This window comes from Malaya genurostris, chromosome 2, assembly GCF_030247185.1.
Source record: "Malaya genurostris strain Urasoe2022 chromosome 2, Malgen_1.1, whole genome shotgun sequence".
Classification (NCBI taxonomy): domain Eukaryota; kingdom Metazoa; phylum Arthropoda; class Insecta; order Diptera; family Culicidae; genus Malaya; species Malaya genurostris.
In genome coordinates, this window is record NC_080571.1 from 324320179 (window position 1) to 324345944 (window position 25766).

General features: G+C 36.7%; 1 protein-coding gene and 2 non-coding genes across 3 annotated transcripts in view; 2 read left to right on the plus strand and 1 right to left on the minus strand.

Annotated features, from left to right (window-relative positions):
• LOC131431378 (brain-specific homeobox protein) overlaps positions 1-13923 on the minus strand; it is a 28849-nt gene extending 14926 nt beyond the window's left edge. Inside the window, exon 1 of the mRNA XM_058597058.1 lies at positions 13261-13923. Coding sequence (XP_058453041.1) covers positions 13261-13718 — 458 coding nt within the window. The 5' untranslated portion in view covers positions 13719-13923. The remainder of the gene's footprint in view (positions 1-13260) is intronic.
• A 4824-nt stretch (positions 13924-18747) lies between these two features.
• On the plus strand, positions 18748-18819 carry Trnac-gca (transfer RNA cysteine (anticodon GCA)). The gene has a single exon. It is a non-coding gene; the product is annotated as a tRNA-Cys (tRNA).
• Positions 18820-25612: 6793 nt separating this feature from the next.
• Trnaq-uug (transfer RNA glutamine (anticodon UUG)) lies at positions 25613-25684 on the plus strand. Its single transcript has one exon. It is a non-coding gene; the product is annotated as a tRNA-Gln (tRNA).
• The last annotated feature ends 82 nt before the right edge of the window (positions 25685-25766 follow it).

Sequence of the window (25766 nt, forward strand, 5' to 3'; positions counted from 1 at the left end):
TTCCAAGCATTGATTGACGTACATATCCGCATTCATTTTTCCTTTTGCTATGTACGGTACAAATTGCTTGCCAAACCTAAGCTTTCTGCCGAGTTTGTGTCACATTGTCTGTATTTGAAGGACTTTTTTTTTGGCAGCTTCTGCCTTACAGTTGTCTGATTTGGCTCATTGAATGTAGGTTTCGAGCTTTACAAATTATTAATCAAATCGCAAACTGCCGTTCGTCTGAAATTTTTGTTCTACCTAAGGTGCGCCACTCCATTGTTTCTTCTTATAATTATACTTCGAATTTCCTAATACGCATCACTTTCCCAACAAAAAATTCTCTCCTAGTACACACCAACTTCTTTAATCATCTGTACACGTAGATACGGTGGCCCTCGACAAAAATCTGTTCCATATCTAGCAATAATCGTGAAACCTTACTTTGAGTTATGTTGAATTTTATTCAACACTAATACTGACTGCGGGAGAAGAGAGTATTAGCGTCGCTACACATTTATATAAAAGGGTGAAGCTAACGTAAGTAATCATACACAAGCAGAAAGAAACAAAATCTTAAGAAATTTCTAACTAACGTTTAGCCAGATAAAAAAGAAAAATTCGCTCATTGTCTGGTGAACAGAGCTTCAAATTGTCACGCATTCTCAATGAAAGAGTCCAATCCAAAAGCCTCACATTCGTTTTTTACTGTCTCATTCGCATACAAAACAAACGAAGAGAGACGAAGCATTTTCGTCTCTCATTCAAAAAAAGAGTATCAATGTTACCGTCACCCGTTCTGCTATGACAAGACGAAATCAAACAAACGTCTGCAGGGAGAATCAGAAGAATTTCAGTTCTCTTTCTTTCATCGATATAATGAAAATCTGTGGCGTTTGGCTATAAAGAGTGACTAAACTATGACAAATCGAAGTACAATTTCAAGGATATAAATCCAAACATGAAATAAAATTCACTAACAATGTAGGACTGAAACAATAAGAAATAAAATTAAAACATAGACTAAGCAGATAATACCATAGATGTAAAGTTATAAACTGTATCACTAAAATGTTGTAGCCACTGTAACTATATACATTTTGACAAAAAACGGATAATAAATAAAATATTTAATATTAAAAAAATACTTTTCCGCTTATGTCATTGACTGGACATGGATCTTGTTCTCATAATTTGCAAATGCAGCTGAGAGTGATATTTATTTCTTGTCATTTTCGTATATTTTGAATCAATGAAAATTACTTTTTTCAGATCTGCTGGTAAATTTTACATATCAGATGTTGACAAGTCGTGTTGTTGAATATTTCGAACGAGTATGCTGTCTGGAGAATCAAATGAAGGAAATTTGAGAATATGTATCAGAAATACGATCCAAACATTCAGTAATAAAGTCACCTTAAGAAATGATCGTACGCTGCGGACCATTTGAGAAAGCTTCGAAGAATTTCCGAAGACTTCAAAGCTTCAGAGTATTTCAAATGAACTTCGATCAACCTTTGGTTTTCTAAGAATCACGAAAACTATTTTTCAGAGACTATCTTTTGAAAGTTTTGTCGAATTTTGGGAGAAAACTACAAACGAACGCCGATAATGCTCGAATTACCCAAAAAACTTGTGAAAAGCTCCAGGAGACTGCAACGAAATTCTGATTTTGAATTTAATTTAATTTGAAACTTCTAGTAAATTTGAAGACATGAAAAGACTTTACTTTAGGAAGGATACACATATTTTTACTATAAAAATCATCATGTTGTGGTCAAAAATGATTTCGAACAATTTGAGAATAGTCTTTTCGAAACATTCAAGGTAAGGTTTTCCTGTAAACGGGGAGTTTTGCTCCCTAATTTTATGCGAGGATAAAAAAAATATGGATTACCTTATCATGAATCCTTATGTAACTGTTATTTTTTAAATAGAAACTGCTACGGTGTTAATTATATGTAAAAACATAGAGTCATTACTAAGATATTATTACTCATAATGGAACATGTTGATGTAAATATTGAAGAGCCTCAGGAGATTTTTTATTTAAAAGATATTTTATTCAGGCCTATTTGCGTACAAGCTTTACGTGGACGATTTAGCTGAGTTTTTAGATAAATTTTTTTTTTGTATTGGATCTCGTTGTCACCCTTTTTCTAGGGGGAGAGGAGCTTCCATTTTCCTCCTGTGAGGATTGAGGGGCAGTTTGTTCGCGGTTCGTCTCGTCATTCATTGCCGCATAGGTGGTATTATTGTTGATTTCGCTGCTAGTTGCTGTAAATGCGCATTGTTGTACATTGTTTGCAGTTGCTGGTTGGTTGGATGGTAAGCTGTTAACTGCAGCTGGTGTACTTTGTTCTATTGGGGTTACGTTGGATGGTTTCATTGAAGGGGATTCTTCCCTGTTGTTGGTGACTGTCACAGGTGTCTTGGGGTTTCTTGGGGTTGATGTGAAGGAAGCACCGTTGTCCTTTGGTATAGTTGTCTCCTTGTCCGGTTTATCACATGGCTTACCGTAGTGAACAGCTTTTTGGCAATATTGACATGTGGCCATCTGATTGTCATAGGTAACAAGTGATTTGCACGGTATTCTTGTATCCTGACCGAATGTCACATAACAAGGTATAGGCCTCCTCAAGCGCATGCGTAACAAACGTACGCCATTTAGAATACCGGGGAAAAATTCTTCCACTTTTCTTTTTCGATAAAGAGAATCTCTCCGTATTGGGAGATAGTTGCGCTATAGTTGGATCGGGGACGCATCTTCCATATATACCGGAATGTTGTACTTGATATTTTCATGCTCCACATAGTGCACATTATTATTGTCTTTAGCGAATTGAATTGCATCACACTCTTTATAGAACTGAATATAAACAACATTATAGGTCTTATTGCATTGATTTAAATGCACAAGTTTAATGTCAAATGCATTTGCTCCTTAAGCAAACCTTCAAGTTTTCGTATCGAAGGTCGAATTTTGCACTGTCTGAAGTCAACAATAATTGTATTCTTTCGTACTGGCGGTAGCTTTTGTTCGTTTGGTTCACTCATTTTCTTTAAATAAAATTTCAATTTCGTTTGCTGTTGATCTAAAATTGCATATTAGTGCTTTATCGGAAAATAAATAAATTGAAATTAAATCAACTCTTTTTCGTCTAAAAAATGCAAAAGTGCTTTAGACACACTGCCCAGTAATGAATGATACTAACAAATAGTACTCATGTATTTGTTGCGAACATTGTCAGCGTTTCGATTCAAAGAAATTTTGTAATAACTTTGCAGTTTATGGGAGTGCTGATATTAGAACCACGTAGAGAGAGAACAAAGAAAATATGATCAACATTTAGGAAATTTGAAAAATCAATTTTAAATTGAGCTGCCGCGTATTTTCATTACTTGCTTAAATTTCTACTTCTTCGCTACCGAAAATTGGTCTATTGGACAGCTAAGCTTCTTACCGAAACGTTCAGTAATCTTTGCAGAAATACTTCATTATTTTCAATTGATTCACTAAAAATCGGGAAAAATAAAGACATTTCAAACTTTCAAGCCATGTAAGTAAAATGAAAACGAGTGTTCTACGATAATATTTTCACAGGATTTGCTGAAATCCAGTAGTTCGTTGACAGATGACTATATAGTGGATATTTTTTACAGATCATTCAGATTTTGATGCCTAGAAGTTTTTCGTTAACTGAGCGCAAATGAATAAATGTCTAATGCGGCATCACCGCATCGTTTTTGTTCGTGTGCTGTCCGACCTCGCTACCGGTTGTTTGGACCTAATTAAGTCAAAGAAACTTAGCTTTTAGTAGACTTGGTAATCGAGATAGTCCTGTAGCTTTCGACGGCGTCTGGGGGCTGTTTCCAGCGAGCCATCTTGGCTTCGGATTCAATTACAGTTTGACGTAGGACTACGTCTTTTTTCACTATGCTTACCTGGGTGCATTTTCAAAATTTCACGACACGAAAGTGTAACGAAATTACTCTAGATATGATTTCTTAAAAACTGTAAGATTGTTGTTAATACTACGTTTATTACGAAAACATTTTTAAATAGTGAAAAAATAGGTCCAAACACAAAACATTGAAATTTACCGAATCTATAAATAGACCCTGTTGCACGTTTGCTAGCTTCAGTCTATGATAATGCATGAACGGAGTCACATTGGGTGCGCAGGCTGCCATCTACGCCAAGACAGTGGAGCTACACCCGGCATTATTCAACTGGTGCTTCAGTCATTGACGAATATGACGTTCCGTTCCCTAAGCCTAAACGCACTATTTCTTCTCTGATGTCGGACATTCGCAGTGTGAGTTTCACTTCAAACAAAAGTTATTTCATCATCTTGCTGGTGGTCGTTTTGCATTGGAGAAAAAGAAAACGAAAAGTGGACAACGATGGGTAACATTATAAAAAAACCGCCGTTCTAATGTCTCTAAATGTTATCTAAAGAACTGTTGAGATTGCTTTTTTGCTAATTGAAAGTAAAAGTCAGCAGTTTAGTGCAAATCTTGAATAATTTGATTAGCTTTGTGCACTTTTTGCTATGCGAAATTTACACCAAACGAACTATCATTTTGCTGCATCGCGTTCGAGAAAAATGTTCCGCACAGTGCTTAATATCGTTGAGAATTCTATAATTTGGTCCTTCTGAATACCAGAAAGGACAGCATTTTGATAGTTTCTTTTACTGAAAAACATTCCTAAACTGCCACCCTATTTCCTAGAATACAAACTCAATTTTTTTAAACCGAATGGTTCATTTCAATACTATAAATCTTAAGGGGCGGGTAGGCAGTCACGTACCTAGAGGGGTGGCCCGAGGGGCCCTGGCCCCTCCCGAAATCAAAAACAAATATATAGTTATTTAGAAGGTCTCAGACATTTGTTACAGAAATAACAAGATAGTAAACGTAAAGAAATGTAATGCAATAACAGTTCCGGTGGAAAAGTTTAAAGTGTCTATTGAAAACACCCATAAAAGGGACACCGAGAATTAGGTACATCAGCAATCTTCAGTAACATTATTTTTTCATCTTTGGGCCCCTCCCGAAACGAAATCTTGGGTACGGGCCTGCGGGTAGGGTCTAACACTTTTGAAAAATCATTTATTATTCTCTTTGTATTTTCTCATAGTAAAACATTTCAAGAATATTCTGTGAAATTTTCAAGCCTATAGGAGAAAAACTCGCAAGTTATGGGCCTTTATCTTTGCTTATCTCATACTGCGAAGAAGTAAAAGCTCGGCACACAGGTCCCTTGAGTAATAAATTGTTTCCATTGGTTTCACAGATAAAAAACTTTTGAAGCGTTTTTCTCGAAACCAGGTTATAAAAATCCGTGTCCATCGTCATTCAAAAACAACTGAACCAATTTTTTGCACACTCTTTCTACATATAAAAAACCAGACCTCAACGTTTTCCTTTTCCTTGTTTGTTACTTTGGGGATATTTTACAGCTACAAAATGGCGAATTTTTTCGTGAAAAATCGTAGTTTTCACTTTGAACAACCACCAAAAATATCATTCAGTAAAAACCATTCAAGCGAAGAGGTTGTGTTTCGATTGTACTGGCTCGTGAGTTAACGGCTGCTACCGAGACAATTCTAAGCTTCAGGTAGTTAAACTGCCCATAGCAAACGCAATATTCGGGGCGTTTCCCGACTGGAAAGCTAGCAACGAAGGCCATCCCGTTCATACGCACAGAGGTGTAGAGACACAGAGGTGCGAGAGCATAGAAGTGACGAGTCACAGAGGTGCCATCGCATAAAGGTGCGAAGACGAAGGGGTGCAAAGGCACAGAGGTGCTAAAGCAACCCAGTGCTGATCTACCAGGTACCAGAATTTGTACGCTGCGTAGGATCAAAAGAGACGGCATATATCGCGAGGTGCTACACTGCAAGCATCGCATTTGATCGCCACCAAGAGCAAAAGCACTGTACCTGGGGTCAGGTACAGCAAGTGCAGTGGTGTTCACAACGACGGCAGAGCAACTGAAATAGCAGTAAACGACAGAAGACTGCCAATTGGAAACAGCAAAAGACTGCCAATTGGAAATCGTTGGAAGAGCTTCACGTCGTTCTTCACGATAAAGGAACAGAGACATCAGCTACAAGGTAGATTTAATTTAATTTATTTTTTATTTCTTATATCTGAAATTTTACTAAACATAAGTTTTTATTTTGGTATTATTAATTTACAAAAAAAATTTAATGTAATGGATGATCTCATGGAAGATCATCCGAATCCGATTCCGGATACTAGTAAAAGTTTAAATACTCCGAGGGCTAAACATTATCCACAGGGTACCACTGGGCCATGGATAGTCTATCTTCGAAAAAAAGAAAAGATTTTAAACTTGATGCAAATTACAAAGGATTTGACATCACATTTCTCTGAAGTTAAAGAAATCTGTAAGGTTAATAGAGATAAAATTCGAGTTGTAGTTAACGACTTGAAACAGGCAAACGATATTGTAACCTGTAAATTATTTGCTATTGAATATCGAGTTTACATTCCATCGAAGGAGGTAGAAATTGACGGTGTTGTGACTGAAGCAAGTCTGACAGCAGATGATTTACTTAAAAATGGAGTTGGCCGTTTTAAAAACTCCATGCTTGAGGGAGTTAAGATACTCGAGTGCAAACAATTGTACTCAGCATCTATTGTCGATGGAAAAAAGTCTTATCGTCCCTCAGATTCGTTTCGCGTAACATTTGCCGGATCTGCATTGCCTAGCCATGTCTATATCGATAAAATTCGTCTTCCTGTTCGGCTTTTCGTACCGCATGTTATGAATTGCACGAACTGTAAAAAATTCGGACATACAGCTACTTACTGTAGTAATAAGTCCAAATGTATCAAATGTCAAGGGCCTCATAAGGATAATCTTTGCGATAAAGATGTTGAAAAATGTGTTTATTGTGGGGAAAGCCCTCATGATGATCTTTCAGTGTGCGCTGCATTTAAGCTGCGTAAAGACAAAATGAAGCTTTCTTTAAAAGCACGGTCTAAGCGCACATATGCAGAAATGCTCAAAACGGTCATACATGTCTCCCCTTTGGAAACCGAAAACGGTTTTTCAAATCTTGCGGAGCCAGAGGAATCTGACTCTGACGGAAATAGTGAAGATACCTCGTTTGTCACTCCTCAAGGGTCTGTTAAGAGGAGATTAACAAACCACAAAATACCAAAAAAGACACCTAAAATTATACCTTCAAAAAAAGATCCCCGTGTTAAAGCTAAAAAGCCAAATTTAAAACCAAAAACTGTGCCTCCTGGTTTGTCAAATTCACAAACCAATCCAGGAACTAGCTCAAGAAAAGACAATAATCCAGTGGGCTCCATTTCACATTCACCAACAGGATTACTGAAATTTTCGGAAATTGTAGAATGGATTTTCGCTGCATTCAATATTTCTGAACCTCTAAAGACCATCATAACAGCATTCCTTCCAATAGCTAGAACTTTTTTGAAACAGTTATCAGCTCAATGGCCAGCTCTTTCAGGTTTTGTATCATTTGATGGATAATTTATCATCCGCCGCAAATGATTCAATCACTGTCCTGCAGTGGAATTGTCGAAGCATCATGCCAAAACTTGATTCATTTAAAGTTTTGTTGCATAGTCAAAAATGTGATGTATTTGCTTTGTGCGAAACATGGCTTACATCAAACATAGCCTTAAATTTTAATGACTTTAACATTATACGTCTCGACAGAGACTCCCCGTATGGTGGAGTGCTTTTAGGAATTAAGAAATGTTATTCCTTTTATAGATTAAACATTCCTTCGACTTCTAGTATAGAAGTTGTTGCTTGTCAAATAAACATTAAAGGAAAGGACATTTGCATTGCTTCGGTATATATTCCTCCAAGAGCTCAAGTTGGACAACGACAGCTTAATGAAATTGTCGAAGCCCTTCCTGCTCCACGTTTGATTTTAGGAGATTTCAATTCGCACGGAATGATGTGGGGTTCCGTTTACAATGATAGCAGATCATCTCTAATATATAATATTTGCGACAATTTTAGCATGACGGTACTAAATATGGGTAGCATGACACGGATCCCAAGACCTCCTGCACGTCCAAGTGCATTAGATTTATCTCTTTGTTCGACTTCAATTCGACTAGATTGCACCTGGAAAGTATTTCCTGATTTACATGGTAGCGATCATTTACCAATCATCATCTCAATTAGCAGTAACAAAGGCATTGCTAATTCAGTTAATATTCCATATGATTTGACAAAAAATATTGACTGGATTAAATACCAAAGTAATATTTCAAGTGTCTTAACTTCAATGGAAGAGCTTCCCCCACTTGAAGAATATGACTTCCTCGTTTGTTCGATTCTGGAGGCCGCAGAACAAGCCCAAACCAAACGATTTCTTGGTCCATCGTCTAACAGAAGACCTCCAAATCCTTGGTGGGACAAAGAGTGCTCAGATGCTAAACACGCGAAACAAAATGCTTTCAAGACGTTTTTAAAACGAGGAGGAGGAACTCCTCAGAATTTTGAAAAATTCTTGGTTTTAGAAACCAAGTACAAGAACATACTTCGGGTTAAGAAATGCAGCTATTGGAGACATTTTGTGGAAGGTTTGTCAAGAGAAACCTCAATGAGCACTCTTTGGAATACGGCCAGACGAATGAGGAATCGTAACGTAGGAAATGAGAGTGAGGAGTACTCGAATCGATGGATATTTGATTTTGCGAGGAAAGTTTGTCCAGATTCCGTTCCTACGCATAGCATTGTTAGGGAGTCTTCTTCAAATGATGATTCCATTGATAGCCCCTTTTCAATGATGGAATTTTCCATAGCACTCATGTCTTGTAACAATAACGCTCCTGGATTGGACAGAATTAAATTCAACTTGGTGAAGAATCTGCCCGACCTCGCAAAAAGACGTTTGTTGGAATTGTTCAACAAGTTTCTTGAGCAAAATATTGTTCCACCTGACTGGAGACAAGTGAAAGTTATCGCCATTCAAAAGCCGGGGAAACCAGCTTCCAATCACAACTCATATAGACCCATTGCGATGTTGTCCTGCATCAGAAAATTGTTCGAAAAAATTATTCTACGACGTCTCGACACTTGGGTCGAGACGAACGGTTTGTTGTCAGATACTCAGTTTGGCTTCCGTAGAAATAAAGGGACGAATGATTGCCTTGCATTACTTTCGTCTGACATCCAAATTGCCTTCGCTCAAAAGCAACAAATGGCATCTGTATTTTTAGACATTAAAGGAGCATTTGATTCAGTTTCCATTGATGTTCTTTCAGACAAGCTCCACCAACATGGACTCCCAGCGGTTATAAATAATTATTTGCACAACCTTTTGTCAGAGAAACGCATGCATTTTTCACATGGCGATTTGGCAACAACCAGAATTAGCTACATGGGTCTCCCGCAAGGCTCATGCCTCAGTCCGCTCCTCTATAATTTTTACGTGAATGACATTGACAGCTGTCTAGTAACCCCATGTACACTAAGACAATTGGCAGATGATGGCGTGGTTTCAGTTACTGGATCCAAAGCTATTGATCTGCAAAAACCATTGCAAGATACCTTAGATAAATTGTCCGTTTGGGCTGTTCATCTTGGTATCGAATTCTCTGCGGAGAAAACAGAGCTGGTCGTCTTTTCAAAAAAGCATGATCCCGCGCAACTTCAGCTTCATATGATGGGAAGAATAATCGAACAGGTTTTGACTTTCAAATACCTCGGGGTGTGGTTTGATTCCAAATGCACGTGGGGAGGACACATTAGGTATCTGATAACGAAATGCCAACAAAGAGTAAATTTTCTTCGAACAATAACAGGGTCTTGGTGGGGTGCTCATCCGGAAGATCTAATAAAATTGTATCAGACAACGATACTTTCAGTGATGGAATATGGATGCGTTTGTTTTCGTTCCGCTGCAAATTCTCATATTATCAAACTTGAGCGAATTCAGTACCGTTGTTTGCGAATTGCTTTAGGCTGCATGCATTCGACACATACAATGAGTCTTGAAGTTCTGGCGGGAGTTCTTCCATTAAAAGATCGATTTTGGGAGCTTTCATCACGCCTGCTAATAAGATGTGATGTGCTGAATCCCATGGTAATTAATAATTTCGAACGACTAGTCGAGCTTCGATCTCAAACAAAATTCATGACAGTATATTTTAACCATATGTCACAGGAAATCAACCCTTCAAGATATATTCCTATCCGTGTCAGCCTCCTAAATGTACCTGACTCAACTTTATTTTTCGACACATCCATGCAGCGCGAAGTGCGTGGAATCCCGGACCACCTACGCTCTATGGAAATCCCAAAAATATTTTCAAGTAAGTTCAGGCATATTAACTCTGAGAAAATGTTTTACACGGACGGATCGCGAATGGAAGAAGCGACAGGGTTTGGTATGTTCAACAATAATGTTTCGGCCTCATTCAAGCTTCAAGAACCTGCATCTGTTTATATAGCAGAGTTAGCAGCAGTTCATTATAGCTTGAATGTAATCGTCACATTATCTCCAAACCATTATTTCCTCTTCACAGATAGTCTGAGTGCAATTGAAGCCATTCGCTCAAACGCTGCTGGCAAAAATGAACCGTTTTTCTTGGGTAAAATAAAACAGTGTCTGAACGACATATTGAATAATAATTATCTAATCACAATAGTTTGGGTTCCGGCTCATTGCTCCATTCCAGGCAATGAAAGAGCCGATATTTTAGCCAAACGTGGTGCTATTGAGGGTGAAATTTATGAGAGACCGATTGCTTTCAACGAATTCTATAGCGCGTCTCGGCAAAGAACACTTGCCAGCTGGCAAGCTTCTTGGGATAAAGATGATCTGGGTCGGTGGATGCACTCAATTATTCCTAAAATATCGACAAAGGCATGGTTCAGGGGACTGGATGTGAGTAGAGATTTCATTCGTGTGATGTCCAGACTCATGTCCAATCACTACACGTTAGATGCACATCTCCTTCGAATTGGACTTTCCGAGACTAATCATTGTGCTTGCGGCGAAGGTTACCGCGATATTGACCATGTTGTTTGGACATGCGTGGAGTTTCGTGATGTCAGATCTCAACTAATAAATTCCTTGCGTACCCAAGGTAGACTATCCAATGTCCCAGTTCGCGACATTCTTGCTTGTCGTGACCTTCCATACATGAAACTTCTTTATCATTTCATTAAATCCATTGGAGTTCCAATTTAAATTTTATTTTATGTTAAACTGTTTTCTCTTCCATGAGTTCAACCAATAGCCAACTATAGGATATTGAATATAAGTGGTGAACTGATACAAACAATCCTGAAATAGTTATAAGATCATGTACAAAATAAATGTATTTTATTTAATGTAATTTAAAATAGCAACTCGCTTGATAAAAACAGTGTTTAGATTAACTAATGAGTACCAACATACTAATATGATATTCGAAATGTATTAGGTTTAAACTACTATGTATTGTGGATGCCACGGCGAAGAAAAACTTATGTATATTGCCTATGAAATAAACGTATTTATGAAAAAAAAAAAAAAAAAAAAAACCACCAAAAATAAAAAAAATATAAAAAAATCAAACAGAAACGTTGGGGTCTAGAAAAACATCTACTGACTTCTTATCAGTCTGCGCTGAGATACAGTAGACACCGCAAATCATGATTTTTAAGAAGCGTTCTCAAAAATACCTCTTCACCGACTTATTTCTCAATATTTTTCCACGAAAAAATTACAAAATGTTGTTCGAATGATGCTTTTCATCATGCAAAAAACGGCGAGTGACCTAAAATAGGTTAAAATCGAAATAAATAAATAATAATAATAAATAATAACCATGCAAAAAATTTGAATTTATTTTGTTGCACGATAACTTTGAAAAAAATTCTCAAAAATGATGATATTTTTCATCATTTAGACCCTACCACTAGATTGCTGGAAAAACCGACAATCGAACGGAGCCTCGACAACCCATAGTATTATATACCAATCGACTCAGCTCGACGAGATCGGAAAATGTCTGTGTGTGTATGTATGTGTGTGTATGTGTGTGCACTTTTCGAAGCGATTTTTAATGCTCAATTTTCTCAGAGATGGCTGAACCGATTTTAACAAACTTAGGCTCGTTTGAAAGCTACTGTCGGGCCATTGATCAAGTTCGAAGATCAAATGGCTGTGACTTTTGGTTCCGGAGACATGATGGTATAAATGACGTAACCAACAAAACGTGTTGTTTTTTAACCGCGCAAGTTTCTATGAGATGGCTGAACCGATTTTAACAAACCTAGGCCCATTCGTTTGAAAGTTATTGTTAGACCATTGATTCAGTTCGAAGATCAAATAACTGCGACTTCGGGTTCCGGAGATATGATGATATATGTGACGTAACCGACACAACACGTTGTTTTTTACCGCTACCGATATATATATATATATATACATATATATATATATATATATATATATATATATATATATATATATATATATATATATATATATATATATATATATATATATATATATATATATATATATATATATTTGGGATCACCACTAATTTCCTAAAGCGGTAGTGCCCAAAAGTTCAATCATAACTGCTGAACAATTATATGAGTGGGCTCGGCAGAGACGTCGAAACTCATTCAGGAATATTCCTTTTTGTTAACTGATGGCAAATAAAATTGTATATTTCATTTACAATAACTGTTTTAATATGTTTAGAATTACGTATAACTTGTTTAAACGTCGCAAATCGTCAAAAAATTGAGTTCTTGGATTTTCATATTTGAATATCTCGAGAACGGCTGCTTCTAGAAGAATGGTCGTCATGGGCAAATTTATTTCTTTTAATCTGTTGATATTCTGGTGTCTAAATGACTATGTTTTGTTATCACAAACATGAAGTTTCTCAAATCTGAACTTGAAGATTGTTTTAGCTGTAACTAACCAAATTGGCACCATCATGTGAGGTTTAAGTGAAGGTTCAAAACGAAATTGTTTTGAAAAGCAGTTTTTACAAATATTAGTTTTTCGGTTGGTTTTCTAAATCTGGAAAAAAGTATTCAACTTTTTTTTACAGTGTGTTCTTTTTTAATAGTGCCCGATTTCTGCATTTGGGCAAAATAATTGTTTTATCATACTGAAAACATGTGCAAAGTTTCATCCGAATCGGAGGATGTGAATTCTGATGATTTGATAATTATTTCTGGAATTGCTCTACTTCCTAAGAGACATCACTAAAAATCAGGTGCTCAAAATCACTAACCTCTCCGCCTGCAAAGATTTCCGATAATCCTCTTCACTGCTGCCAATCACACAATTCACATTCTTCCTATTGCCACCATTGTTATTACTAGTACTATTAATTACGCCGTTATCACCTACACTATTATTGTAACCATTCACGATCCTGCTACTATTACTAAACTGCGGAACTTTCCTAGTTCCAGGGCAGGAGTCTACAGAAGTATTGCTACTATTACTACCTCCACTATCAATCACTTGTGCACCGGGCGATGATCCATGAATTTTAGAATCTCCTACAGGTTTTACGTTGAAGTTGGTGTTACTACTGTTGTTATTATTAGCAGCTCCGTTCTGAAACAGAATATCCTCAATCGAAAACGGTGTCTTAGAAGCAATGGTGCCACCGCTGGGCGTACTACCGGTGATTGACATCGGCGAGTTGTGTGGTTCCTTGTAGGTAACCGGATGCAGAGACATTTCGCGTTCAAACTGTTTCTCGGGGTGATTACTGGGTCACAACCGGTTACTTTCATGTGTGATTCACTAGCACTAAGCTCTGTCTGTATCCTTTCCGATCGAACGGGTTGACTGTGAATGCTACCAGACCGAATGACGTTAACGAACTGAGCGACGCTCCAAAACCGATAACCGTTCTAATCGATGCTTTCCGAAGGACGTTTAAAAGATTTATGAAGCCCTGAGATTTTAATGTGGGTTGTGCGCATCACAACGCAAATTCCTGACGATGCATACATGAAGCAATTTACCACCCTCTCCTTCCAGTAAGGCACGTGACTGCCTCGTTAACTTACTATGATGATCGTACATAAAACACCAATACACAGCAAACAAGGACATTTTGCGGTGCACGAGCAAAGACCATTTGCGCTTGTTATCACATTGCCTGGCTACTAGGAGCACCTAACGATCTTGAATATGTACCTAGCGAGAGGGAAAGAGAGAAAAAGCGACCCACCTCGAGCTGGAAAATCGGATGAAGGGAAAGCACTTGCAGAACACACCCCTCCATCAGGCGCTACCAATGTTCCCGTCGTCTTGGTGACATGAAGTTTCGCTTGCCCACCAGTAAAAGGATGTCGTTTGCAGGTTATGCACCATCACACTGTGATATCGTCATCACATACACCATTATATGAAGTAGTTCGATCGAAACATGTGCAGTAGTTTTTCTTTTATATATCCGTTTGATTCTTTGACTTACACGCTGTAAGTACATAAATTGCTGTCGATTGCGGTGGAATTGGGTATTCGGTAGCTTCGTTCTGAAGCTTAGTGGAATTATTCTTCAAGTTTCACCTCACACTCATCAGCTCTTAGCAATTCGACTTTAGCCACTTGTCGCAGTCGAAGCGTAGTTTCGTATTCAATCACGACTAATGACTTTTTAATGTGTATAAATAAAAATTAACAAACTTATCGGAATTGTTAAAAGTCAGCAACGTAAGTATTTCTCGTTTTGAATATTTTTTTTAAGTTTTGATTTGCACTGTAAGCAAACGATATCTTTCACACTTTGGAAAAATCCACGATAAACTTGAACCGATTTCAATAAATAAATATAAAGATTTCAATAAATAAATCGATCCAACTATGTTGACTGAGCTTAGCTCTCAGTATAATTTTATACTTTACGAACAGTACATTTCGTGTCTCAAAGCATTGGTTGTCAAAAGGTCGGATAACTAAGTGCTCGCAAGTTCCTAACTTATGCCTTCCCGCGTGTCGATGATGAGCGGCGTCGACTGGGTACTATCGTCTTTTGCGTTAGTAGCAGAATGAGAGGATACCATTTGATTTGTATGTAAAAACTCATTCAATATTGCAAATACAATTGAATATCCTTTGAACATATCAAGTATTTTGGCTTGTCGTCCTGTTTGCTGGAGTGTATTTGAAGACTTCTAATGTGAACTGATACACTGATGAAGGTTGCAAGCAGAGATGCCAGGTAAAAATTTCAAATATCTGCAGACATGTGTCTGGTATGACACGCAAAACGGTCTTGGCGAGCAAAAAAAAAGGTCACGGAAATTTCAAAAGTCTGTACATATAGACGAAAATCTGCGAGAATTTCAAAAATCTGCAAAAGTCTGCGAGAATTTCAAAAGTCTGTAAAAGTCTGCACAACAAAATATGTCTGCAGCACTATACCCAAAATCTGCAGATTTACAGACAAATCTGCAGACCTGGCATCTCTGGTTGCAAGTAGCACATCTAAATACTAGTATCTGTGTCTATTACTAGTGTACAAAATTGTGTGTGTGTGTGTGTGTGTGTGTGTGTGTGTGTGTGTGTGTGTGTGTGTGTGTGTGTGTGTGTGTGTGTGTGTGTGTGTTTGTGTTAAATAATCTCACTAGGTTTTCTCGGAGATGACTGAACCGATTCTGACAAACTTCAAATGAAAGTTATAGGGTAAAGTGTGTTCAATGAATGAATGGTTTATGAATGGTCCCAAACTGGAGTATTGGTAAGATCGAAAAATGTTAATTGTATATACCAAACTGCAGAAAACTAAACTCAATACGCGTCGATTGCTTACCATTTGCTAGGGGACGATAGTCTTTCTGTAATGTTTTAATCCATTTGACGCAAACATTGCATTGAGACGGGGCTGAAGACATCGGAACACGGGGATCGGAGACATCGGAACACAATTTACTCTGTATATGAAATGGGTCATTGGAATTGGGACGATTTCAGGGCGCCCGGAAATTCTAGGATTTAAAAGTGTTCCTTATTTTTCTTAATACACAAAAATATTTAATAATCCAAATTTGTGTATCGTGACGACCGATCTACAAATTTTGCCGGATCCGTCATACGCTGAGTCAAAGCCGAAGAGAAAAAAAAAACAGCCGAGTGCGGATTGGTCTTAAGGTGCAATTCATGCGAGAGTCGCGTTTTTGTGTGAGGAATACTCGGAGGGTTTGTTCTCATGTATTGGGGCCCGTAAAAACAATCCGCAAATAAGAATCCTCCACACGGAATTGTTGATGGGAATCCCTCTCACTGTCGTCATCCGAGATCCGGGTGTTGCTCTAATTGTCCTCAATATGTTATGCCGGTTTCCATTGAAAAACACTGGTGACGTGAAATGGCAATGAAACATCGTCAAAAAATTGCACTTCTGTTCGAAAGTCCAGAGGAATCCACGCCACCAGTATTTTTCAATGAAAAACGGCATTACAATGCACTGCCCATACTCGCATATCAGTCCCATATCGATTTTCGCCAATTTTGAGTTAGCTTGAGGAATGAAATCTATCCTCAATATACTTTCAGAAATTGCAATAAAAGTTGAGAAGTTTGTTCAGTAAAATGTGAAAAAAAAGTGCAAATTTCAATAATTTCATTTGTTGCTATATTGGAATAGTAAAGGTGTATTACCGATATTTCAAGTAATAATACCATGATTTAAAGAATGTATTTGATACAAATGGCACACCGAAAACCATATGAGTGAGAATATGTTTTCATCCACCTAACATAACGTATTCAATTTGTAAACAGTTATAAGTTAACTTCCAAAGAAATTTTTCCGTTATTTTACATCGGTGCTCCAAGTGACGATTTCAAATTTTAAACATACTTCACTCTGTCTTGTGACTCTTTTCGGATCCGGACAATGGAATTCTATGGCAGCTTATAAGACCACAAGACTTTTCACTTGATTCTCGCTTTAACCGTCTTTGAGATAATCATGGGAATTACGTTTTTGACCACTATTTCCGGTACTTCCGGAACTGATATAGCCGAAGTCGGTTTATGTGGTAAGAAACTAACATAACCTACAAATTGAAATAGTTTCTAGCCAAATACCATAGAAATATTCCGATTTTGATTCAGATCTTACATTACAAAGTGAAATGATCCGGATTTCACTATACCGGAATCCAGTTTTCGGTTCCGGAAATTCCGGAATTAGTGGTCAAAATCTTTAAAATGAGACTCACTTTATTTTCTCAAATATGATTGAATCGATTTTCACTAACTTGCATTCAAATGTAGTAGTATTAGTCTCGTGTCCCGACCTGGAAGGATTCATAGTGTCAGTAGGATAGTAGTACTAGCCATGCAATGATTCTGTACGGCTGCGAAGTCTGTTGAAACAGAAAGGCCAAATTCCACTACAGGAATGTAATGCCAAGATTTTGCTTATTATTACGCAAAAGAAGTCTTCAAAACTGATTTCCAAACTTTTTTAATTTGTAGAATTTTGATGAATATATAAGAGATAATGAATAATATGAGATAAGCATCATTACACCACTATGTGGATGAAAAAAGACTTTTCTTTCTTTAGTTTCATTTGTGGTAGCATTGTAACCATATGTAATGCTGTAATTTCAGGTACATTATATAGAAAAACATATTCGCGTGCAGACGAGTGCAGTTTCATGGTATTTATATTTCATACTAATTCATTAAAATAGCAATAGTCAGATTCCCTACAGGGTAGGCATCTGGTAATAGATTCACATCCACCGCGAAATTTGTTGACAATTTCCGCAAGAGATTATTACTGTGATTATGGTTTCGTAATGTTGAAATTGAAACTGCTTTTTTTAATTATATTAATTATGGTTCATTAACATTTTAATGAGCATAACCTTTCTACACTTCGCTTGGGTGGGCACCCACCAGGTGGGAGATCCGTGTTACGAATGGTAGTTCAAAGTTTAACATGGGGATGGGCTACTACAATGAGAGAATCTTTAAATTATATAAATTCTGAATTTCGTCATGTGGAAAAATATACTACAACAAATCAATATTTGCTCTTATTTCATGATTTGATATGAATCCCGTTCATAATTATAGGTATTTGTTACATAAATCATAATCCTAATTAATGACGTAGAAAATGCAATAAGCAGTAGTCTCTACTTAATCAGTATAACGTTCCGATGGTTTTCACCAGTACGACGTTCCGCTGATATCTACAGGAAACTCGCTCACCTGAACCGAGTCAATTAAAATTAATTACCCCATTAAACTATGGCTACATACTATACCTTCCCCACTATAGGAATCTAATGAAGAAGAAGAAAATGAAGCGAAACAACGATTATTCATTGATGCCATAAGCGAAACCAAAATGTACCTCCCATTATCAATATGAAGCATTAATCATACAATTTTCTCGATTCAGCACAGTTTACCACACTAACACCACACGAGTACACCGATCACTACCAGTAATTGCTATGATGCCATGTATTTCACCTACTCTTTGTGATGTATTCGATGTCACTCTCGCACATTCTGTAATATATCTAGTGCTCCTAGTTAAAAATCAGACTTATATCCTATGCCACGCCTACTAGCTTCTCACACCAGATTGCCCTAATAGCAATAGCACGTCAGTGGATAGGTAAAACATGGGCATTAGTGTGCGTTACGATTAATTTGTGTTTGTATTCATAAATTGAAATTAGTTCAAACAAAACTTTTATAACATTAAAAGCTCCAGTACAACACCCTTGGGGGTATAGCTCAGTGGTAGAGCATTCGACTGCAGATCGAGAGGTCCCCGGTTCAAACCCGGGTGCCCCCTGATTTTTTGATACGCAAAACTTTTATTTACTTTCATATTAACATGATCATATTTATTACGCTTTAAACTTACGGAATGGCCAATCAATGTGTGAAAGAAAAACAAGAAAAAAATGCCATGGTGAATTTTATCCTTAAACTGCTTCCTTTCTTTGTTTAACAATATATTTATTAGGGCCTAATATGCCGAGAGAAATTATTGCTATTCGTGCAAATTATTGATATTCGTGCAAATTCGTGTACAGCATAAAGGAAGCTACCGAGATTCCAACTCGGACCGCAGGGTTACTGAGTGCTAGCGTTACACCATAGCTTCCGTCTATGTGTACAAGCTGGTGAAAAAATACCTTATATCAATAAACACAAGCTCAGAAATTAATTACAATTTTATTTTCATTTTGTAGTTAAAAAATTTATTATGAATTGTCATGTATTGTGGGGAATTGAAAAAAAAGCATTGATATTCGTGCAAATTCGTGTACAGCAGCATAAAGGAAGCTACCGAGATTCCAACTCGGACCGCAGGGTTACTTAGTGCTAGCGTTACACCATAGCTTCCGACAATGTGGTACAAGCTGGTGAAAAAATACCTTATATCAATGAACACAAGCTCAGAAATTAATTACAATTTCAGTTTAATTTTGTAGTTAAAAAATTTATTATGGATTGTCCCCTATTGTGGGAATTGAAAAAAAAGCATTGATATTCGTGCAAATTCGTGTACAGCATAAAGGAAGCTACCGAGATTCCAACTCGGACCGCAGGGTTACTGAGTGCTAGCGTTACACCATAGCTTCCGTCAATGTGTACAAGCTGGTGAAAAAATACCTTATATCAATAAACACAAGCTCAGAAATTAATTACAATTTTATTTTCATTTTGTAGTTAAAAAATTTATTATGAATTGTCATGTATTGTGGGAATTGAAAAATAAGCATTGATATTCGTGCAAATTCGTGTACAGCATAAAGGAAGCTACCGAGATTCCAACTCGGACCGCAGGGTTACTGAGTGCTAGCGTTACACCATAGCTTCCGTCAATGTGTACAAGCTGGTGAAAAAATACCTTATATCAATAAACACAAGCTCAGAAATTAATTACAATTTTATTTTCATTTTGTAGTTAAAAAATTTATTATGAATTGTCATGTATTGTGGGAATTGAAAAAAAAGCATTGATATTCGTGCAAATTCGTGTACAGCATACAGCATAAAGGAAGCTACCGAGATTCCAACTCGGACCGCAGGGTTACTGAGTGCTAGCGTTACACCATAGCTTCCGACCATGTGGTACAAGCTGGTGAAAAAATACCTTATATCAATAAACACAAGCTCAGAAATTAATTACAATTTTATTTTCATTTTGTAGTTAAAAAATTTATTATGAATTGTCATGTATTGTGGGGAATTGAAAAAAAAGCATTGATATTCGTGCAAATTCGTGTACAGCAGCATAAAGGAAGCTACCGAGATTCCAACTCGGACCGCAGGGTTACTGAGTGCTAGCGTTACACCATAGCTTCCGACCATGTGGTACAAGCTGGTGAAAAAATACCTTATATCAATAAACACAAGCTCAGAAATTAATTACAATTTTATTTTCATTTTGTAGTTAAAAAATTTATTATGAATTGTCATGTATTGTGGGGAATTGAAAAAAAAGCATTGATATTCGTGCAAATTCGTGTACAGCAGCATAAAGGAAGCTACCGAGATTCCAACTCGGACCGCAGGGTTACTTAGTGCTAGCGTTACACCATAGCTTCCGACCATGTGGTACAAGCTGGTGAAAAAATACCTTATATCAATGAACACAAGCTCAGAAATTAATTACAATTTCAGTTTAATTTTGTAGTTAAAAAATTTATTATGGATTGTCCCCTATTGTGGGAATTGAAAAAAAAGCATTGATATTCGTGCAAATTCGTGTACAGCATAAAGGAAGCTACCGAGATTCCAACTCGGACCGCAGGGTTACTGAGTGCTAGCGTTACACCATAGCTTCCGTCAATGTGTACAAGCTGGTGAAAAAATACCTTATATCAATAAACACAAGCTCAGAAATTAATTACAATTTTATTTTCATTTTGTAGTTAAAAAATTTATTATGAATTGTCATGTATTGTGGGGAATTGAAAAAAAAGCATTGATATTCGTGCAAATTCGTGTACAGCAGCATAAAGGAAGCTACCGAGATTCCAACTCGGACCGCAGGGTTACTGAGTGCTAGCGTTACACCATAGCTTCCGACCATGTGGTACAAGCTGGTGAAAAAATACCTTATATCAATAAACACAAGCTCAGAAATTAATTACAATTTTATTTTCATTTTGTAGTTAAAAAATTTATTATGAATTGTCATGTATTGTGGGAATTGAAAAATAAGCATTGATATTCGTGCAAATTCGTGTACAGCATAAAGGAAGCTACCGAGATTCCAACTCGGACCGCAGGGTTACTGAGTGCTAGCGTTACACCATAGCTTCCGTCAATGTGTACAAGCTGGTGAAAAAATACCTTATATCAATAAAAACAAGCTCAGAAATTAATTACAATTTTATTTTCATTTTGTAGTTAAAAAATTTATTATGAATTGTCATGTATTGTGGGAATTGAAAAATAAGCATTGATATTCGTGCAAATTCGTGTACAGCATAAAGGAAGCTACCGAGATTCCAACTCGGACCGCAGGGTTACTGAGTGCTAGCGTTACACCATAGCTTCCGTCAATGTGTACAAGCTGGTGAAAAAATACCTTATATCAATAAACACAAGCTCAGAAATTAATTACAATTTTATTTTCATTTTGTAGTTAAAAAATTTATTATGAATTGTCATGTATTGTGGGAATTGAAAAATAAGCATTGATATTCGTGCAAATTCGTGTACAGCATAAAGGAAGCTACCGAGATTCCAACTCGGACCGCAGGGTTACTGAGTGCTAGCGTTACACCATAGCTTCCGTCAATGTGTACAAGCTGGTGAAAAAATACCTTATATCAATAAACACAAGCTCAGAAATTAATTACAATTTTATTTTCATTTTGTAGTTAAAAAATTTATTATGAATTGTCATGTATTGTGGGAATTGAAAAATAAGCATTGATATTCGTGCAAATTCGTGTACAGCATAAAGGAAGCTACCGAGATTCCAACTCGGACCGCAGGGTTACTGAGTGCTAGCGTTACACCATAGCTTCCGTCAATGTGTACAAGCTGGTGAAAAAATACCTTATATCAATAAACACAAGCTCAGAAATTAATTACAATTTTATTTTCATTTTGTAGTTAAAAAATTTATTATGGATTGTCCCCTATTGTGGGAATTGAAAAAAAAGCATTGATATTCGTGCAAATTCGTGTACAGCATAAAGGAAGCTACCGAGATTCCAACTCGGACCGCAGGGTTACTGAGTGCTAGCGTTACACCATAGCTTCCGTCAATGTGTACAAGCTGGTGAAAAAATACCTTATATCAATAAACACAAGCTCAGAAATTAATTACAATTTTATTTTCATTTTGTAGTTAAAAAATTTATTATGAATTGTCATGTATTGTGGGAATTGAAAAATAAGCATTGATATTCGTGCAAATTCGTGTACAGCATAAAGGAAGCTACCGAGATTCCAACTCGGACCGCAGGGTTACTGAGTGCTAGCGTTACACCATAGCTTCCGTCAATGTGTACAAGCTGGTGAAAAAATACCTTATATCAATAAACACAAGCTCAGAAATTAATTACAATTTTATTTTCATTTTGTAGTTAAAAAATTTATTATGAATTGTCATGTATTGTGGGGAATTGAAAAAAAAGCATTGATATTCGTGCAAATTCGTGTACAGCAGCATAAAGGAAGCTACCGAGATTCCAACTCGGACCGCAGGGTTACTGAGTGCTAGCGTTACACCATAGCTTCCGACCATGTGGTACAAGCTGGTGAAAAAATACCTTATATCAATGAACACAAGCTCAGAAATTAATTACAATTTCAGTTTAATTTTGTAGTTAAAAAATTTATTATGGATTGTCCCCTATTGTGGGAATTGAAAAAAAAGCATTGATATTCGTGCAAATTCGTGTACAGCATAAAGGAAGCTACCGAGATTCCAACTCGGACCGCAGGGTTACTGAGTGCTAGCGTTACACCATAGCTTCCGTCAATGTGTACAAGCTGGTGAAAAAATACCTTATATCAATAAACACAAGCTCAGAAATTAATTACAATTTTATTTTCATTTTGTAGTTAAAAAATTTATCATGAATTGTCATGTATTGTGGGAATTGAAAAATAAGCATTGATATTCGTGCAAATTCGTGTACAGCATAAAGGAAGCTACCGAGATTCCAACTCGGACCGCAGGGTTACTGAGTGCTAGCGTTACACCATAGCTTCCGTCAATGTGTACAAGCTGGTGAAAAAATACCTTATATCAATAAACACAAGCTCAGAAATTAATTACAATTTTATTTTCATTTTGTAGTTAAAAAATTTATTATGAATTGTCATGTATTGTGGGAATTGAAAAATAAGCATTGATATTCGTGCAAATTCGTGTACAGCATAAAGGAAGCTACCGAGATTCCAACTCGGACCGCAGGGTTACTGAGTGCTAGCGTTACACCATAGCTTCCGTCAATGTGTACAAGCTGGTGAAAAAATACCTTATATCAATAAACACAAGCTCAGAAATTAATTACAATTTTATTTTCATTTTGTAGTTAAAAAATTTATTATGAATTGTCATGTATTGTGGGAATTGAAAAATAAGCATTGATATTCGTGCAAATTCGTGTACAGCATAAAGGAAGCTACCGAGATTCCAACTCGGACCGCAGGGTTACTGAGTGCTAGCGTTACACCATAGCTTCCGTCAATGTGTACAAGCTGGTGAAAAAATACCTTATATCAATAAACACAAGCTCAGAAATTAATTACAATTTTATTTTCATTTTGTAGTTAAAAAATTTATTATGAATTGTCATGTATTGTGGGAATTGAAAAATAAGCATTGATATTCGTGCAAATTCGTGTACAGCATAATGGAAGCTACCGAGATTCCAACTCGGACCGCAGGGTTACTGAGTGCTAGCGTTACACCATAGCTTCCGTCAATGTGTACAAGCTGGTGAAAAAATACCTTATATCAATAAACACAAGCTCAGAAATTAATTACAATTTTATTTTCATTTTGTAGTTAAAAAATTTATTATGAATTGTCATGTATTGTGGGAATTGAAAAATAAGCATTGATATTCGTGCAAATTCGTGTACAGCATAAAGGAAGCTACCGAGATTCCAACTCGGACCGCAGGGTTACTGAGTGCTAGCGTTACACCATAGCTTCCGTCAATGTGTACAAGCTGGTGAAAAAATACCTTATATCAATAAACACAAGCTCAGAAATTAATTACAATTTTATTTTCATTTTGTAGTTAAAAAATTTATTATGGATTGTCCCCTATTGTGGGAATTGAAAAAAAAGCATTGATATTCGTGCAAATTCGTGTACAGCATAAAGGAAGCTACCGAGATTCCAACTCGGACCGCAGGGTTACTGAGTGCTAGCGTTACACCATAGCTTCCGTCAATGTGTACAAGCTGGTGAAAAAATACCTTATATCAATAAACACAAGCTCAGAAATTAATTACAATTTTATTTTCATTTTGTAGTTAAAAAATTTATTATGAATTGTCATGTATTGTGGGAATTGAAAAATAAGCATTGATATTCGTGCAAATTCGTGTACAGCATAAAGGAAGCTACCGAGATTCCAACTCGGACCGCAGGGTTACTGAGTGCTAGCGTTACACCATAGCTTCCGTCAATGTGTACAAGCTGGTGAAAAAATACCTTATATCAATAAACACAAGCTCAGAAATTAATTACAATTTTATTTTCATTTTGTAGTTAAAAAATTTATTATGAATTGTCATGTATTGTGGGGAATTGAAAAAAAAGCATTGATATTCGTGCAAATTCGTGTACAGCAGCATAAAGGAAGCTACCGAGATTCCAACTCGGACCGCAGGGTTACTGAGTGCTAGCGTTACACCATAGCTTCCGACCATGTGGTACAAGCTGGTGAAAAAATACCTTATATCAATGAACACAAGCTCAGAAATTAATTACAATTTCAGTTTAATTTTGTAGTTAAAAAATTTATTATGGATTGTCCCCTATTGTGGGAATTGAAAAAAAAGCATTGATATTCGTGCAAATTCGTGTACAGCATAAAGGAAGCTACCGAGATTCCAACTCGGACCGCAGGGTTACTGAGTGCTAGCGTTACACCATAGCTTCCGTCAATGTGTACAAGCTGGTGAAAAAATACCTTATATCAATAAACACAAGCTCAGAAATTAATTACAATTTTATTTTCATTTTGTAGTTAAAAAATTTATTATGAATTGTCATGTATTGTGGGGAATTGAAAAAAAAGCATTGATATTCGTGCAAATTCGTGTACAGCAGCATAAAGGAAGCTACCGAGATTCCAACTCGGACCGCAGGGTTACTGAGTGCTAGCGTTACACCATAGCTTCCGACCATGTGGTACAAGCTGGTGAAAAAATACCTTATATCAATAAACACAATCTCAGAAATTTATTACAATTTTAGTTTAATTTTGTAGTTAAAAAATTTATTATGAATTGTCATGTATTGTGGGAATTGAAAAAAAACATTGATATTCGTGCAAATAACATTGGAGCCAACCTAACATGTGAAAATTTAATTTGTCTGATATACCAGAAGACATAATAGTATCGCTCTATGCGACGTTTTCATCAACGGTTCCATGGTGTAACGGTTAGCACTCAGGACTTTGAATCCTGCGATCCGAGTTCAAATCTCGGTGGAACCTCTTTTTTACTCTTTTAAAGCACCGTAGACTTACTTGGCTACGACATCGCCTTCTGTCTACGGATAGAAATATTGTACCGATA